Raw genomic sequence first — 18,511 nt, forward strand, 5'->3', positions numbered from 1 at the left:
AGGTTGACTGAGCTAATAAATTGATTATCACAAGCTACATTTTCTTTCTATAATTTTTTTAATAATTATGCATAATCAATTAACATTTATTATTTATTAATCTACATTTCCTTTCTATCCAAATTCCTAATAATTATCCGATCGATTAACATTTATGAGAGCTTGATTTTAAGAGTTAAAATTTTAATTTAGTCAGAAACCATCCCCATGAACTTAAACCCTATAGACACTACTACCTTAAACCCTATAAAACATTTGTTTTGTATGTTTTCAAATACAAAATGTAAATGTTAATAGACAAAAATTATTAACTGATAGTACATAAGGAAGTCCATAATACGTTCATGCATACCTTTAACTTAAGGACCAATGTTTTGTAATTGACAAATCTTTATAAATGTTAATTGAAAAATGATTAGATCAGTTCATGAATTTTTGAAATTATAAAGAATTAACGCCATTTATGTCTTCATTCATTACAAATACACTTAATGTATGCTAACTTATATGAAATATTATGCTAATTATTGTATGCTAAATTTCTTCCAATTCCTTAATTTTTGCAGTAAGACTTTTTTATTACGAAATTAACATAAATGCTGAAAACATTAAATTTGGAAATTTATACAATTCTTTCCGTTTAAGTTTAAAGTCAAATATCATATTCTTTATGATTCATAAATGATACATGACATTTATAGGGACTGAAGAATATATAAAAAATCCATTAGTATAGTCTTCTATAAAATTTTGGTACGTGACTTTTATTTTGATTAATATTTTCTTGTACTTTATGGGACATGTGAAATTTATGATTGTGCCTTTGACAATATAAACTTGATTATATTGTAAAATAAAAATATCGTATATAAAAATGTTAAACGCAATCTTGAGTGATTGTAAAATACATTCAAAAACGAATAACATGTTATATTTCTTTCAAGGACTAAACTTTTGCAACGAAATTTTTTTATTACGAAATTAACATAAATGGTGATAGATATTAAATTTGAAAATTTATATAATTTTTTTCCGGGTTAAGTTCGAAGTCAAATATCATTTTTAATATGTAAATTTATATAATTGTTGATAGAATATTTTCATTCAAAAAAAAATTGTTGATAGGATATTTGCCAATTACAATCCATCAGTTCGAATTCCTTGAGATTTGAGTCACTCGAGTCAGCTTCTAATCTTTTTAGATATTAGGATTGAGCTTATTTAACCAAATCTATATATCTTAAGTGATGAAAAGAGAGTTCGAATCTAACAACCGAACCGTAGCTTTTTATCTTGTGGCCTCTCGAAACGTGTTAGTAAAAATACGCTTTTTGAAACAAAAGATAAATTAAAAGAGTCATTATTGCTTTTACATTTTTAATATCTATCGATTAAAATTTATAATTTTTTTTAATATATTCATTCCGCGCAGGGCGCGGATATCACCTAGTGGATTAATAAAAGTAGTGCAAGTGGCCTAAAGTAAAATCTTAAAGATCCAATAGATACTAAAAATTAGACTACATGCAATCAATAAAAACCTCATAACTTTACACGCTGAAATGAAATGATTATTATGAGAAACATTATACATGAGATAAGTTAAAAAAAAAAACATCATACATGACCAACATGAATATTCTCTCGATCCGATTTGGGACAGATTACTCATATCTAGTGAATATGATTTCAAGCTTGATCTAGCTGACTTTTGCTTTAGAGATTGATGTGTTCAAAAGTATATCGAATGATTTCGAGATTGGAGTTTGTTTCACATTTTTTGGAGCAGAAATGTTCATGCAAAAAAAAAAGAAATGTTCATGCAGATTGATCAGAAGAAAAACTAGGTTCAGAGGTATTTTATTCTCCTATATAGATCAAACATTATAAGATGGAAGTACTTTTGGAACAAACGTCTCATCTGATGAAACTTGATCTGGTAAAATGGATAGCTGACAAAAAACTAGTGAATTTACACTATAATTCAGAACTGGGAATTCGAGCTAACCTAACCAAACCAATTGTTATTTCTTGTTTTTCTTTTGGTTAGTTTGATTCCTTCAATTTTTTTTTCTAATCTACCAAAAAATTATAATGTGATTTGGTTGTTAGTTTAGTTACCATTTTTATTAGGTATTTTATTATATTCACTTTTATCAAAAATATTTTGGATTTATCCAATGACCTTTTGAAAATGGTATACCAAATTGGTATGTTTCAGAACTGCCGAATATGTATATCTATATTATTGAAACACAAGATCCTTTTTTGAGGTGCCCTTGGTTTTCAATAGTATTTACAAGATTCTGCCACTGATTTATTTTTATCATATGCTTTTGATTAAATTATATTTGTGTCCACGAAAATGATTTATTTTAAGCAAACAATTTATTATCTTATTTTTCTTATCCCTTTCAACTAAATCGAGATTTTTATATGGGTTATGTGTTGATCGGAGAAAAAAAATCAAGTTCATTATTTTATAGATTTGAAACTTGATAACATATGTTTGTGTTATAGATTTGTGTTATCTAGATCAAAACTAACAAGATATGAGAAAACACTGAAATGGCAAAACTTACAAGATTTGAAAGAACCATAAAAGCAAATTCTGTTATAGATTTGTGTTATTTAGATCAAAACTTACAAGATTTGAACACTGAAATCGCGAAAAAGAAAAAAACGGCTACAGATTTGCATGAAGAAGGTAGAAGACAAGGACAGTTATGTCTTTTTATATTCATTTAATCTAATTCTTAAAAAATATGCAAAACGTACAAAGGTCCCATCGAACCCAGATAATGGTGCATGTAATAAGCATCTGCGACAACTAGACCACAACTTCATGACATAGTTGATTAGATATTTAACTATATAAACTTAAATCTATATAAACCCTAATTCCCCTTTAATCCCGTTACAATCTCCAATTAATTCACTACGCGCTAACTTAGAACTTCTTTTATAGTAATACAAATAGTTTGATCCTTCTTACAGATTTCAGATTTATTTAAAAGAACATAGGTTATTTAGTAAAAGAATATATCATATCAAAATTTACACTAACTCTACAGCCAAAAATTAACAGATCAAAAACTAAACATTATGAACAATAAAATTATATTAAATAGGATTAAAATTTCATTATATTTGATAACGTAAAATATATTTCCACCTTCTATTTATAGATATAAAATAAAAAAATAAACATTAAAAACGAGAACTAAAATTGAAAATGGCAACTCTATAAATATTTAAATAAAATAATATTATGCTTTTTGCGAGTTAAAATACGCTCCTAAAATCTTAATCCATCTAATAGACCAACTAAAATAGTTCATGTATACATTAATTATATATATAATTAAAAGGTTAGATAAACAAAAAAGGTTATCGTCAAAAAATTAATACAGTGCTTTCAAAAGTAATGTGGTTTTTATTTACATTGGTTTAAAATTTCCAAAACCCATTTTACTTTTTGCTAAATAGGATTACAAGTAAAAACAAAATTAAAAAAGAAAAATACAAATATAATTAAAGAAAAACACAAATATAAAAATTAAATTTCTAAAAAAATTGTAAAACAAAAAAATAAACCCGTTCTTTGAAGGACGGGTCAAAATCTAGTATTTTTTTAAAAAACGAACTGCTATTTTATTAATCAAATATGAGATGATTTTATTAAAATAGAATAACCAATAAAAAAATATATAATATGTTTAGTGATATTAGAAATCGCAATCAGCATGTTCCCACGAACTTCCTCACTCACATTCCGTTATGTTTAAACAAGTTAAATCATTAATATTAACAAAGCACATGACTTCAACAGCCCACATGAGAAGAGATCGCAACAGTTTTCAGTATCCCAGGCTGAAGATTCTTTTCCCAAACGTAGCTAATAATTAAAGAGGCAAGTATAGTATTAATTATGATTAGACCAAAGATGCATGATTACCAACCACGACAACTCAATTGTCTTGTGTATTACTATGATCCAATAATTTCTCTATTTTTTTTTTTTTTTGTCGACATTTCATTGACTTGCCCAATGGGCGAAGTTACATGGATCGGGCTTAAGAAACATGAGGCCCAAAAGCAAGGATACAATATGATACAATATAAGTGCAAATCTAAGTCGGCAGAATATATCATTATCATCACCACGTGTCCTAAATCAAGCTGTCTAGGTCACACCGTTTCACCACGTGTCTCCCATGCTAATTGAAACCTTTCCGGTCACCGTGAGAAATTTTCTGCCGTATACTCCACCGTATGCTTGATCCAATAATTTCTCCGACCACAACAATTGCATTATATCCAACATGATTAGGCTTGCGCATCCAAATACTCTTTCAAATATAGCTAGGACGAATTTAACAGCGCGGCCTAGAGAGAAGAGAGAGAGATTTCTTTCTTTGATCTCTCCATCTTTTCACCGGAAACCTAGCATGCCATTTCACTCTTGCTGTCTCCGGCGGTTGACGGGTTGACCTTCCTTTCTTTCTATTTCGTTGGAAAATAAGGGAATTTCCTTGGCATCTATACCGACGCAATCTCGTCAGTGAAGGGAGTGTCTGTGTACAAGTTAGGATAGCTTCGCTGGATCTGAGGAGCTAATCCCGGAACCTTTCCACCATGGATTGGACCGCTTTAAATATTTTGGAGAATACCCAATCGAGATAGATAGTTACAGTGGACCTTAAACTATTTAAATATTTGATAATTAGAATAAAAATTCGTATATATATATATATATATATATATATTAGACGTAAATTGGTCCGTGAACCAATAATCCTCGATGACCCTGAACCAATTTGCCTTAGTTATGAGGATGAGAAAGAAAAGAATGTCGACCGACAAGAAGAATCTGGTGTCGATCGATGAGAAGATGACAATGTCGATCGACATACTGATAATAAAATCGATCGACAGCCTACACCTCCTATGCCGCAAGCAGCACCAGCCGCACCGGTAGTTGAGAGAGTGTACCAACCCTTACCACCCTTTCCCCTCACAAAGTCGCAATTCAAATGTGAATTGGAAAAGACAATTTGCAAAAAGGCACTCGACAAAATCAATATTGAGATGCCACTAAGTGACGCCATGAAAGTTTCCCCACCCATAAAGAAATATGTTAAAGACATGGTTGTGAGGGATTAAACTCACTACCTGGATTTTAGATCAGGTTTAAGGTTTAGGATAGGTTAGGGAAAGATAACGCGGGCTGAATCCCGTAATAACTTGTTGAATGAACTTTGATTTGTATTGATGATTTTGATAAAGAGTGATTACAAAGAGTGATCCTTTATGATTACAAAGATAATAAGAATGTGATGTGAATGAGAATGTTTTCAGAGTATCGAGTGAAATATGGATCGAATATATCTTCTTTCTTGACTTGCTTTCTCTTTAAATAGCCTCAGGTCCCGTCGGTTGCTACCAACAGGTTCCCGAGATCCTCTCCGTGATTTGAGGGATTTGTAACAGCTTCCCTTTGACCGGGTCCTGCGCCTATTTACTTGTCCACGAGCTACCTCTTTGACCGGGTCCTGCGCCTGTTTACTTGTCAACGAGCTGCCTCTTTTCCTTGACCTCTCTGATGAACATCTCCAGCTCACAGCCTCCGGATCTGACTTAGCTGTTTTTGAAGATTGAATTCATGATGGGCCTTTCACGGCCTGTTATCATTTCTTATTGTCTATCACTAGCTAGGGGGTCATATTTAGGTCCAACAGTTGCCCCCAGCTTTCGAGATAAGATTTCTTATCTCGGAAGCTAGACCTAGCCGGCGAGCATCAATCTTTTTGTTGAGATCTCGAGCAACAGTTATCTTTATTGAAGATTTCTTTTGCTTAATCTGATGGCTACGATTACGTATGAAAAGGCGCAAGTATCCGACTCCTCGGCCAGCAAGCTTCCCATTCCTCAATTCTCAGAGAGTTCAGGTACTTTCGAGATTAACATGTTTAATCTATCTTTTTACGGAGAGTATGGTTCTAATTTAGGTTTGGTGGGCCCTGATTCAGCTCCAGTCGAGACGTCCCAGATGGGCGATGACAAGGAGGCAGATGAGGAAGATCCAGCCAAAGAAAGTGATCCAGTCGAGGGAGACAAGGATGTCGGGATGAGCTTCCGTGATAATGATGTTTAAGAGCTGCGGCTCTTTTTGAATTGTAATGTTGCTTTTCATAACTTTTGCCCAATGGGCTTTGTTTACGTTTCAGACTTATAGCCTGAGGAGGCTTTTAAACCTTAGGGTCTTCTGAACCCTCGTTAGCCTGGGGAGGCTTTTAAACCCTTTTATTCAAATTTCGGTTTTGTTTTTCGTATTAAGTCATTTGACTTGGTTCGATCGTTTCTTGGATGAGATTGACTTTTGTCAAGTGGAAGTTTCGGTTAGGACATGTATCGTGATTATTATATACAATGTCTAACGACTTATCAGGTCTCGAAGATTTCGAGTGTATTCGATTATGAGGATCCTTAGAAGGAGTTCTTGAAATATTGAGATTAGCTCCGGGTTTTTAGGAACCTGAGCTACCCTGAAGACCTTAGGAGGGGGTTCATGGGAACCTGAATTCGTTTGTGGGATTTTAAGACCCATTGAAGTTTGCTTAGGATTTTAAGACCTTTATGATTTGATGAGGATTTTAAGACCTCGAAGATTTGATAAGGATTTTAAGACCTTGGAGAATTTGATGAGGATTTTAAGACCTCGAAGATTTGATAAGGATTTTAAGACCTTGGAGAATTTGACAAGGATTTTAAGACCTTGGAGATTTGATAAGGATTTTAAGACCTTAGATCCAGGTTCGTCGAGACCTGATACTGTCTGAAGGATTTTAAGACCTTTAGGTTCAGGTTCGTCGAGACCTGATATTGCTTTGAAGGATTTTAAGACCTTTATGATTGTTAAGGATTTTAAGACCTTAGGTCCAGGTTCGTCGAGACCTGATATTGTCTGAAGGATTTTAAGACCTTAGGTTCAGGTTCGTCGAGACCTGATATTGCTCTGAAGGATTTTAAGACCTTTTGAGATTTTTAAGGATTTTAAGACCTTAGGTTCAGGTTCGCAGGGACCTGTTTTGTTAAAGAATTGAGATAACGAGAATAATTTCTTTATTGATAATTGGATACATGGTATCGTAGTAATCGTACAATTGCTGTATTACGATGATCATACACTTGCTGCGCGGGCTATGTGATTTTAATCAGACATATGCCCCCTTTGATTATAGTGAACGAAGTGTTTGAAATGAGGTTGAGGCTGCACTCATGACGGAGTTGCCTACGTACCCAGTCAAGGGATCAAGCCTAACGTAGTTCGGGAATTTAAGTACCTAATGATAGTATTTCTTCAGATTTGTGGCGTTCCACGTTCTAATTTCAGGTACCCCGGTTTGCACCTTTCGGAGCTTGTAAACGCCAGGTCGTACCACGTGGATGATCTGATAGGGACCTTCCCAGTTGATTCCTAACGTTCCAGCATCTGGTTCTTTGGTTCCTTCGAAAACTTTCCTAAGTATTAGGTCACCTACAGCGAACTGTCGGAGCCTGACTTTGGAGTTGTACTGTCGTGTCATTGCTTGCTGATAGTTTTGAATGCGAATCAGGGCTCGGTCCCGTCTTTCCTCGATTAGGTTGAGGCTGTCCGTTAGGAGCTGATTGTTAGCTGCGGGATCAGACGTACAGAGCTCTCGACGGAGGCTCTCAGTGGAGGTTTCCGCCGGAACGACAACTTCCGTTTCGTAGGCTAAAGAGAAAGGGGTTTCCTCTGTAGCCTTTCTAGGGGTGGTTCGTCATGCCCAAAGTACTTCAGGTATCTTTTCAAACCAGGTTTTCTTGTTGGTTCCGAAGCGTTTCTTGAGGTTTGCTAATATTGGCTTATTAGCAGCCTCCGCCTGACCGTTGCCTTGAGGTCGTCGAGGTGTTATGAAAGTAGGGCGGATATTCCACTTGTCGCAAAATGCTTTGAAGTCGCGAGAAATGAACTGTCCTCCATTGTCGGTTACGGTCTCATACGGGACGCCGTGGCGGCAGACAATGTCTTTCCACACAAATCCTTCGACTTCGAATCTAGTTATCTGTTGGAAAGCTTCAGCTTCTATCCACTTCGTGAAGTAGTATGTCAAGACCAAGAGGAAGCGTAGCTTCTGCCTTCCTCTTCCTGACGTTATGAGTGGTTCTACGATGTCCATGGACCACCTCATGAACGGGTACTGAGCGGGTATTGAGGATAATTTTTCCGCAGGCTGATGTATAATCGGTGCATGCCTTTGGCATTTATCACATGAAGAGGAGTAAACCTCGCAGTCAGCTATAATGGTGGGCCAGAAATAACCCTGTCTTTTGATTCGGATAGCTAGAGCTCTTCCCCCAGAGTGGTTTCCTCAGGAGCATGCGTGCATTTATTTCATAAGATTGATAGCATCGAGGCCATGGACGCATTTTAGGTAAGGTCCGGAAATGCTTCGTTTATGGAGGGCTGACTCGATTATGCAGTATCTTGCGCTTAATGCTTTGAGTTTTCGGGCCTCCCACTTATTGAGGGGGAATCTTACCCTACAAGATGTACTGCATGATCGGTATTCTCCAATCCTCTCTCCCAATGATTTTGTCATGAAGAGATGAGGGCGGGTCTTGTTCAGGTCCCTGTGTGTCGTGACCTGATGTGTCTTGTTCAGGTCCCTGAGTGTCGTGACCTGATGTCTTATTGCCCCCGGAGATATTGGTCGGATTAGCCTCGAAGGAGTCTGAATTCTGAGGAATATCTCCAGTTCTGGTGTTGTTCTCTGGAGTCTGGGTCGTTTCTTCGGATACGCTTTCAAAAGCAGAACGACTCCTGGTCCTGGCTGCGTGGACAGGTGAATCTGAGGTCTGGATCTTGCCCCCGGAGGTATGCTTTTTAAAGCTACGAATTCTGGTTTTTGGGAACCAGTACGTTGTAAGAACTTGGGTTGCTACCGTCTGGGGGTAGCTACCTTCCGTTTGCTCTTTCGGCTTGCTATCGATCTCAGCTTTGGTAGCTATGTCGATACTTGGCTTTTCGATTCCCTTTACGGGTATGATCCGTTTTACGAGAGGGTCTTATGTTGACGCTAAAGCAGCCAGCGCGTCTGCTGAGGAGTTCACTCCTCGTGGGATCCTCGTTAGTTCAAATCTGTTGAATTGCTTAGTGAGGTTCCAGAAAACTTCTAGGTATGCCCCCATTCTTTCGTCCCTTGTTTCATACTCGCCGTGGAACTGGCTAGCTACTAGCTGTGAATCACTATAAGCGTTCAGCTCTCGAATTCCGAGGCTTAGGGCGAGTTTTAATCCTGCAATTAATGCTTCGTATTCAGCCTCGTTATTAGAAGCGCTGAATCCGAGCTTGTAGGATTTTTTGATGGTTTCTCCAGCTGAGGAAGTCAGCCTTAGACCGATGCCGGAACCTTGTCTTGGCGAGGCTCGTCAATGTACAGACTCCACTTCGGAGCTTCCATTTCCAAGTCTAGTTGTTCGGAAGCTAGCTCGATTATGAAATCGGCAAGGACATGAGCTTTTGCTGCTGCTCGAGGTCTATACTCGATATCGTATTCACTGAGCTCTATTGCTCATTTAGCAAATCGTCATGATTGGCTAGGGCTGTGCAAAATTGTTCGCAATGGTTGTGAAGTCACTACGACGATTGAGTGCGATTGGAAATAAGGTCGCAATTTTCTGGCAGCTGTTACAACAGCTAGAGCTAGTTTTTCCATAGTAGGGTATCTAGTTTCGGTGTCTATCAGACTCTTGCTGGTATAAAAGACAGGTCTTTACTCGTTTTGCTCTTCTCGTATCAGCACACCACTAACTGCAGTGGTTGATACGGCAAGGTAAAGATATTGCGGTTCTCCCATACTGGTTTAGCCAGGATCGGAGGTTCGGAGAAGTAAGCTTTCAATTGTTTGAAGGCTTCCTCGCACTTTTCGTCCCATAAGAATTTCTTATTATTTTTTAGAAGTTTGTAGAATGGGAGGCACTTATCGGTGGACTTGGATATGAATCGATTTAATGCTGCGATTCGTCCAGTCAATCTCTGTACCTCTCTGGTTGTCTTAGGTGACGGCATTTCTAGAAAGATAGCTATCTGTTTCGGGTTGGCTTTTATGCCTCTTTCGGTTACGAGGTAACCGAGAAACTCGCTTGAAGGTACCCCGAAGGTGCACTTAGCAGGGTTGAGCTTCATATCGTATTTGTTGAGGATATCGAAGCATTCCCTTAGGTGGGAAATGTGGTTTTCTCCAATTGAGGATTTGACTAGCATATCATCAATATAGACCTTCATGGTTTTCCCGAGCTGGCCAGCGAACATTTTATTCACTAGCCTTTGATAGGTAGCTCCTGCATTTTGTAAACCGAATGGCATGACCTTATAGCAATAGGTCCCTCATTCAGTTATGAATGCAGTTTTCTCTTGATCGTCGGGATCCATCATGATTGATTGTACCCTGAAAAGGCATCCATGAAGGACATGAGCTGGTGGTCAGCAGTGGCCTCGACCAAACGATCGATGTGAGGTAACGGGAAGCTATCTTTGGGGCAAGCTTTATTTAGGTCGGTGAAATCTACGCAGACTCCATTTCCCGTTCTTCTTTTCTACAACTACTGGATTAGCTAACCAGTCGGGGTAATGTACCTCTCGAATGGACCCGACTTTCGTAAATCGGTCAACTTCGTCGTTAACAGCCTGAGCCTTTTCGAGGCCTAGCTTGCGACGCTTTTGTTTGATCGGTTTGAAAGTAGGGTCTACTTTTAGCTTATGGGTGGTGACGTTCGGATCTATGCCTTTCATGTCGCTGGTGGACCATGCAAAGGTTTTGACATTGCTTTTCAGAAAATCAATGAGCTCCTTTTTGTCTCAGGAGGTAGCTCGGATCCGATGCTCACCTGTCTTTCAGGGTCTGAGTCGTTGATGCAAACTTTTTCAGTGAGGTTCTTGGGGAGACCTCGAATATTTTGTTGCATTTCGCGACCCTCCTGGATCTGTAATTGCTATTGGGGGGATTTTTTGAGGATTTCGAATCCTCTCAAATAGCAGATCATGGATATCTTCTGGCTACCGTGTACGGTAGATATCCCTTCGGGTGTTGGGAATTTCACACATTGATGATACGTCGAGGCTACTGCCTTCATTTTGTGAATCCAGGGTCTTCCCAGGATCGCATGGAACGGGGAAGGTCTGTCGATGACTACTAAGTTGGTCATTTTCATTATTCCACCAGCTATGACTGGGAGCTTGATAGTGCCCAATAAGGTAGCTGTTTCTCCGGAGAAGCCTACGAGATTAGCTTTCTGGCCAATAATTTCGTAGTCGTCTATTTCCATCCCTTTTACGGTGTTGTAGAAAATAAGGTTGACAGAGCTTCCTGTGTCTATCATGAGTTTAGGGACCTCGTATCCTGCGATGTTCAGGGTGACAATCAACGCATCATCGTGAGGTCTGTCAAGGTTTGAGGTCTCGCTTTCCCAGAAAGAGATCTTAGTAATGGACTCGGGGTTGGGAGGCTTAGGTCCAGTGTTAGACATAGCCTTCCGTACGTGATTCTTAATGGAGTTGACGGAGTCTTGACACATATCGGATCCTCCGAGGATGTAGTCTACCCTTAAGTTGGGGCTCGATTGAGGTAGCGGTTTGCTCAAGAGAGCTTCGACTTGTAAACTTTTTCCTTGGGGGAATTTTCTAAGAATCATATCGACTCTTTTCTTGGGAGCTGGAGGTGGCGAATCGGTCTCCTTCTCAGGTGACCTATCGCGCTTTGGAGAGGTGTCTCTCGGACCTCTTTTCTGATAAGGTGGTGGCTTTTCAAGGTCCACTCCCTTTATTTCTCCGGCTGCGAATTTAGCTGCCAGTTGTCGTTGGAGGTCCCAACATTCCTCAGTTGAGTGCCCTTTCCGATCGTGATAATAGCAGTGTTTGTTCTCATCATATCCTTTTGACCAGGAGGTTTTGTTTGCTGCGGCGATAGGTTTTTCTTCCTTATCTTCCTCGATTGCGTAGGAATGTTCTCCCTGGGTCTGATTGTTTCGAGAGTTCCCCTTTTTATGAGGTCCTTTTGCTTCTGAGGCTTCACCTTTCGGGTGATTCTGGGATTTCTTGTGGAGTTTATCCAGTGCAGCTGTTTCCTCTTCCAAGGTGACATATCTAGACGCTTTATGAAGACCATCGTCGATAGTTGGGGGAGGATTGAGCGTTAGCTCCGACCAAAGTTCCGATTTATACCAGAGACCTCTTCTGAGAGCCTCGATGGCGACCTGGTCGTTGGGGTTTGAGAGCTTAGTTCCCACTGCTCTGAATTTTTTGATGTAGGCTCGTGGTGAGTCTCCCACTCCCTGTCTGATTTTCCAGAGGTCAGCCTCGGATGCTTGCTTTAGGATATGAGTCGAGTATTGCTTCATGAAAGCGTTGCTTAACTGGTCGAAGTTATCTATCGAATTTGGTTCGAGACCACAGAGAACCATTCGAGGGCTGTTCCGACTAGATTTTCGGCGAATGTCCTGCAGTAACCTGCTTCGCATTCTTCTTTCGTAAAGTGAGCTTTCACGATAGCTAGCCGGAAGGCTCTCAGGTAAGCCTTTGGGTCTGAGGTCCCTTCGTATTCGGGGATCCTAATTTTTCGTGTGTCTCTTATGTAAGAGTTGGCAATTCTGTCAGTGAATGGAGTTCCACAGGTCTCCTCGATCAAGCTCTCGATCTCGGGAGCTGAGCTCGTTGCCTTGTGGACTTGAGCACCCAGCTTTTGGAGAGCTGCGTGAGTCCGCTCCATATATCTACGAATAGCCTCAGGTCCCTCTAGAGGAAGGACAGTCGGGTCATCGTTAGGTACCTGACGAGTATGTACCTGGCGAACAGGTCCCTGATGGAATCGTGTTCGATCATTTTTTCCAACTGCTCGGTGGGCTGATTTGCTCACTGGCTATTGGGTTATTTTGACGAGTTAGGTTAGTGGGGCGAGCTGTAGGATCAGCATTCGTCCTTTGATGTTCGCCCGGATTCGTGTTTAGGTTTCTGGCCCGAAACACCGGAGCTGACGTTCTGCCCCCTGACGGGTCGGATACTCCTTCTCCTGACCTAAAAATAGGTGGTGGAGGAGGTAAGCGAGCGCTCTGACCAGTAACCTGATCGGGAATAGAGCTAGTCGATGCTATGTTGCTTCCCATAGCACTGGTGAGGGGTGGACTGAACACGGGAGCTGTCCTAGCATGAGGCGTTTGGAAAGCTGGTCCATGTTCTCCCGATCAAGTGTTATCAAGGGAAAAGTCGAGACATCCTCGAGGGAACGAGGGGTCAGTTATTCGATCTCGGAAGGTCACTCCCAAGCCCTGACGTTGCGGTGGTTGGGTTGTTGCGGTTAGAGATCTAGTGACCTCTTCAAATCGTTGCTGCCGAGCGGCTAGCTGTTGCATTGTACGCTCACCTTCTTGAGCTTTTTCTACCAGCTGCATCATCATGCGACGGATCTCAGAGAGCTGAGCCTCCGTCTGGTTCGGAGCAGGTTGGTGCTGAGGGGTAACGAGGGCTGGGAGCCCTGGATCGATCCCACTGGAGGTTCTCGTGTTGGCTGCTCCAGCACTGTTCATCGAGATACTGTTCATCGAGATACTGTTCATTGAGATACTGTTCATCGAGATACTGTTCTTCCAGTACTGTTCATCCGAGTACTGTTCATCGGGATACTGTTCATCGGGATACTGTTCACCGAGATACTGTTCACCGAGATACTATTCTTCCAATACTGTTCATCCGAGTACTGTTCATCGGGATACTGTTCATCGGGATACTGTTCATCGGGATACTGTTCACCGAGATACTGTTCACCGAGATATTGTTCTTCCAGTACTGTTCATCCGAGTACTGTTCATCGGGATACTGTTCATCGTTAGATGAATTTGTTGTCTGATCGACTGGATTCATCCTTAAGTTGGAGTAAGGGATTCCATTGTTTCTTCCCCACAGACGGCGCCAATTGTGAGGGATTAAACTCACTACCTGGATTTTAGATCAGGTTTAAGGTTTAGGATAGGTTAGGGAAAGATAACGCGGGCTGAATCCCGTAATAACTTGTTGAATGAACTTTGATTTGTATTGATGATTTTGATAAAGAGTGATTACAAAGAGTGATCCTTTATGATTACAAAGATAATAAGAATGTGATGTGAATGAGAATGTTTTCAGAGTATCGAGTGAAATATGGATCGAATATATCTTCTTTCTTGACTTGCTTTCTCTTTAAATAGCCTCAGGTCCCGTCGGTTGCTACCAACAGGTTCCCGAGATCCTCTCCGTGATTTGAGGGATTTGTAACAGCTTCCCTTTGACCGGGTCCTGCGCCTATTTACTTGTCCACGAGCTACCTCTTTGACCGGGTCCTGCGCCTGTTTACTTGTCAACGAGCTGCCTCTTTTCCTTGACTTCTCTGATGAACATCTCCAGCTCACAGCCTCCGGATCTGACTTAGCTGTTTTTGAAGATTGAATTCATGATGGGCCTTTCACGGCCTGTTATCATTTCTTATTGTCTATCACTAGCTAGGGGGTCATATTTAGGTCCAACAATGGTGACCAAAAATTTCCATCTGCGGAGCGCAGCATCATGATGGTATCAGACGAAGTAAGTGCCATGATCCAAGGTGAATTACCAATAAAAAGACCTGACCCTGGTAGTTTTGTTTTGAATTGCAACATAGAAGACCGACAGTTCGGTCGACCACTTTGCGATCTAGGATCGAGCGTTAACTTGATGCCTTACTCAGTTGCCACATCCTTAGATTTTAATCAATTTAAGCATACTCGGATTACCTTAGTTCTTGCTGATAAATCCGTCTGAGTGCCAGAAGGCATACTTGAAGACGTACCAGTAATGATAAACAACTGTCATGTACCAACTGATTTTGTTGTTCTAAGATACAAGCAAGAACCAAAGGACCCCCTTATTTTAGGAAGACCCTTTTTAGCCACAGCTGGAGTTATCATCGATGTCAAGGAAGGACAAATTAGTCTAAACATTGGAAGTATTCCATTGACTTTTGACATGGAAAAATTAATAAAACGCCCCTTGATCTATAATCAAGCATTTTATATAGATGACATCCCAGCCGTAGCTGAAGAACCTCACGCAGATTTACAATCTGAAAACACCTAGGGAAATACCTTTTCGACTACCGAAGAGAATTTTTTTAGCATAGACAACCGAACCGAGGTATGTACACGGTTGATGAACGCAAGCGGTGATATCACAAGAACTGATGAAGAGGATACAGAAGAGTCTAAAATCAATATCGATCGATACTTCCAACGTACCATCGATCGACAACCACCTTCTTCAGACGATTGGAGCTCTAAAAAAGCACCAAAAGTCGAGTTAAAGCAATTGCCAGCCAGACTGAAATACGCATTCCTATATGATAAGTCCTATCCGGTTATAGTGAATGCTAATCTGAGTATTGGAGAACTTGCGCTTTTACTAAACAAGTTGCGCAAGCACATGAAAGCCATCAGGTACTCTCTTGAGGATATTCCTGGCATCTCTCCAGATCTCTGCATGCATTGTATTCATTTAGATGATGAATCGAAATCGTCAATAGAACTTATCAAACTACTAGATGCCGGAGTCATTTATCAGATTTCAGACAACAATTGGGTAAGCCCGGTGCATGTTGTACCTAAGAAAGTAGGAATCACAGTGGTAAAGAATGATAAAGACGAACTCATCCCTACAAGAACCGTCACTGGACATTGGATGTGTATCGATTATAGGAAGTTAAATGCAGCCACTCGAAAAGATCATTTTCCTCTACCCTTCATCGATCAAATGCTTGAAAGATTAGCAAATCACCAGTATTACTGTTTCCTCGACGTTTATTCTGGATTTTTCCAAATCCCCATTCACCCGGACGATCAAGAAAATACAACCTTCACATGTCCTTACGGAACATTTACCTATCATAGAATGCATTTTGGACTTTGCAACGCACCCGCTACATTTCAGTGGTGCATGATGTTGGGGAAAAAGATCCAGGCATAAGTTTTCTCTAACTTCCGGATAGGTCCTCGACTTCCAGACCCTTGCCAAAGAAGAAGCCAGGAACCGACCCCTGCCATAGGTCCGACCCCCTTGATCGGACAGACCCTTGAAGCAAAATAGAAGTTTTCCGTCTAAGGGGAAACTTCCATTTTTTCGATTATGGAAGAGTTCGCCCTACTTTAAACCAACGTTTACAACTATAAAAGGGGAGTCCAACTCTAGAACAAGGGATCGACTTTCAGAGGCTAAGAGATTAGAATTTAGGCGACTAGAGCTAGGTTTACACACCAAATATTGTAGTCCCGAACCAAAGACTCAATAAACATCTCTTCTAGCCTCGATTCTTATTCTTTTCATACAAATCTTCTAGTGTTCCGTAGTACTAAAACGATCCTACACAAAATACCATAACAATTTGGCGCTAGAAGGAGGGGAGTAATCCAACTACGTGACGATGACACTAGAGGACGATACTAATCAAGCCGAGATGACCTCGAAGGAGATCGAGCTCCTCAACCGGCTCGAAACCCTTCAAAGTCTGATCACCGACCTCCATAAAGTTCAGGAAACCATGCCTGGAGGTCACGAACTCCTCCAAGAAGTTCAAACCCTGAAGGACCAAATTGGAGAACACTCCAATCACCTACAGCAGAGCGCCGAGAAGCTAGACGCCATGGAGACAGAAAATCTTGTCCTTCGACAAGAGAACCAAAGCCTTGGTGAAACTAGCAACAAACGAAAGTGATTCCGAACTAAGGTTCGACCTATGGTTTCGCTTAGTACTCCTCGCGATGGTGAAGGAACGTCTCGCCGACCCATCACCACCAATAACGAACCCGATGGCCGAGAGACCGCTAACGACGCGACCCGGGTGCAAGTAGATAGCGATTCCGATATGGAGGATGAAGAATACTCACCCGACGATCCCGCGATCTCAGATCCGTCTCTAGCGGCCTACCTTGAAAGGATGGTCTCCAAAAGGTTCGACACCATTCAATCTATAGTAGAAAGGCTTCCAGAGGTAGCTCCCCCTATCCGGAGGAGCAATCCAGGGTCCTATTCCGATACACCTTTCGTGGAAGAGATTGCCTCGGTAGAGATGCCTCGCAAGTTCTCCTTTCCGAACATAAAGATGTATGAAGGTACAAGAGATCCCGACAATCACGTTGCTCAGTACATGAAACACATGCTAGCCGTAGCAATCCCTAGAGATGCAAGGGAAGCTACCATGTGGAAAGGATTTGGATCAACCCTGACCGGTCCTGCTCTTCAATGTTACATTAATCTTCCTACCAAGTCCATCAGGTCCTTTGCAGCCCTTAGTGATAAGTTTGTAGAGCAATTTGCCAGTAGCCGCAACCTAGAGAAAAATTCGGATGATCTCTACGAAGTCCTCCAGCATAGGAATGAACCCTTGCGTTCCTACATAGCATGCTTCAACCAAGAGAATGTGGCTATTCCTGAGTGCAACGCTGATACGGCTTTCTCAGCCTTTAAGCGGGGCCTACTCCCGAAAGGAGATCTCTACAAGGATCTGACCAAGTACAAGTGCATGACTATGGAAGATGTATTATCTCGCGCTTGGGCTCAAGTAAGATGGGAGGAAGATGTTGCAAGTAGGGAAAAGGCTTACCCGAAGCACGATCAGAAGTCCTCAAAGCCAACTAGGAACGACCGCGATGAGTCCTTCCATCCCAAGTCAGCTAAAGAGACTAGCAATCCAGGCAGGGGCAGATATCAAAACCGTCCTTTGCCTAGATCCGAGGGGATGATGGTACCCACATGGCCCGATATCTCTCATCTTGCGATAACAAAGTTGGAGCTGATCTGTGTTCTACGACAAATGGGTCCGCAAGTCAAGTGGCCCCCCAAGATGAAGGCCTCTGATGCTAACCGGCATCCCAAACGATGGTGCGAATTCCATAATGACCATGGCCACACAACGGAGGATTGTATAGTCCTGAAGATAGAAGTCGCCGAGCTTCTCAAGAAAGGCCACCTTAGAGAGTTCCTCTCGGATAAGGCCAAGAACCTTTTGAGTAAAGAAGGTCCCGGCCTTCCCACCGAAGCGGTTCCTGTTGGTCCCGGATATGGCCCGATAGTTGAATAATGAATAACAAAAGATGATAATGGGCTACGACAGGCCCGTCACGAATTCAGTCTTAGAAAGGAGCTAAGCTAGAGCTGGAGGCTGAGAGCTAAGGACTTTAACCAAAGAGGTCACAGTGAAGAGGAAGCTCACGTCGTAACAAGAAGGAGCGCAGGACCCGGTCAAAGGGAAGCTGTTGCGGATCTCTCAATAAACGGAGAAGATCTCGGGAACCAGTTGGCGACGATCAAGCGGGACCTGAGGCTATTTAAAGAGAAAGCAAATCAAGAAAGAGGATCGATTCAACCTTTATTCATTTTCACGATTATTCATATCAACTCTAAAGCATTTTCGATTATCTTTGTAATCATCAA

General features: G+C 41.0%; 1 protein-coding gene across 1 annotated transcript; it reads left to right on the plus strand.

Moving 5' to 3' along the window:
• The first annotated feature begins 16,814 nt into the window (after positions 1-16,814).
• On the plus strand, positions 16,815-18,158 carry LOC108834839 (uncharacterized). Its single transcript, XM_018608162.1, has one exon. It carries the CDS (start codon positions 16,815-16,817, stop codon positions 18,156-18,158), a length of 1,344 nt encoding a protein of 447 aa, XP_018463664.1.
• Positions 18,159-18,511: the final 353 nt, after the last annotated feature.

This window comes from Raphanus sativus, chromosome 2 (genome assembly GCF_000801105.2).
Source record: "Raphanus sativus cultivar WK10039 chromosome 2, ASM80110v3, whole genome shotgun sequence".
Taxonomy (NCBI): Eukaryota; Viridiplantae; Streptophyta; class Magnoliopsida; order Brassicales; family Brassicaceae; genus Raphanus; species Raphanus sativus.

Coding starts and splice junctions, on each gene's coding strand:
- LOC108834839 (XM_018608162.1), top strand. CDS start 16,815: ATGGTTTCGCTTAGTACTCCTCGCGATGGTGAAGGAACGTCTCGCCGA.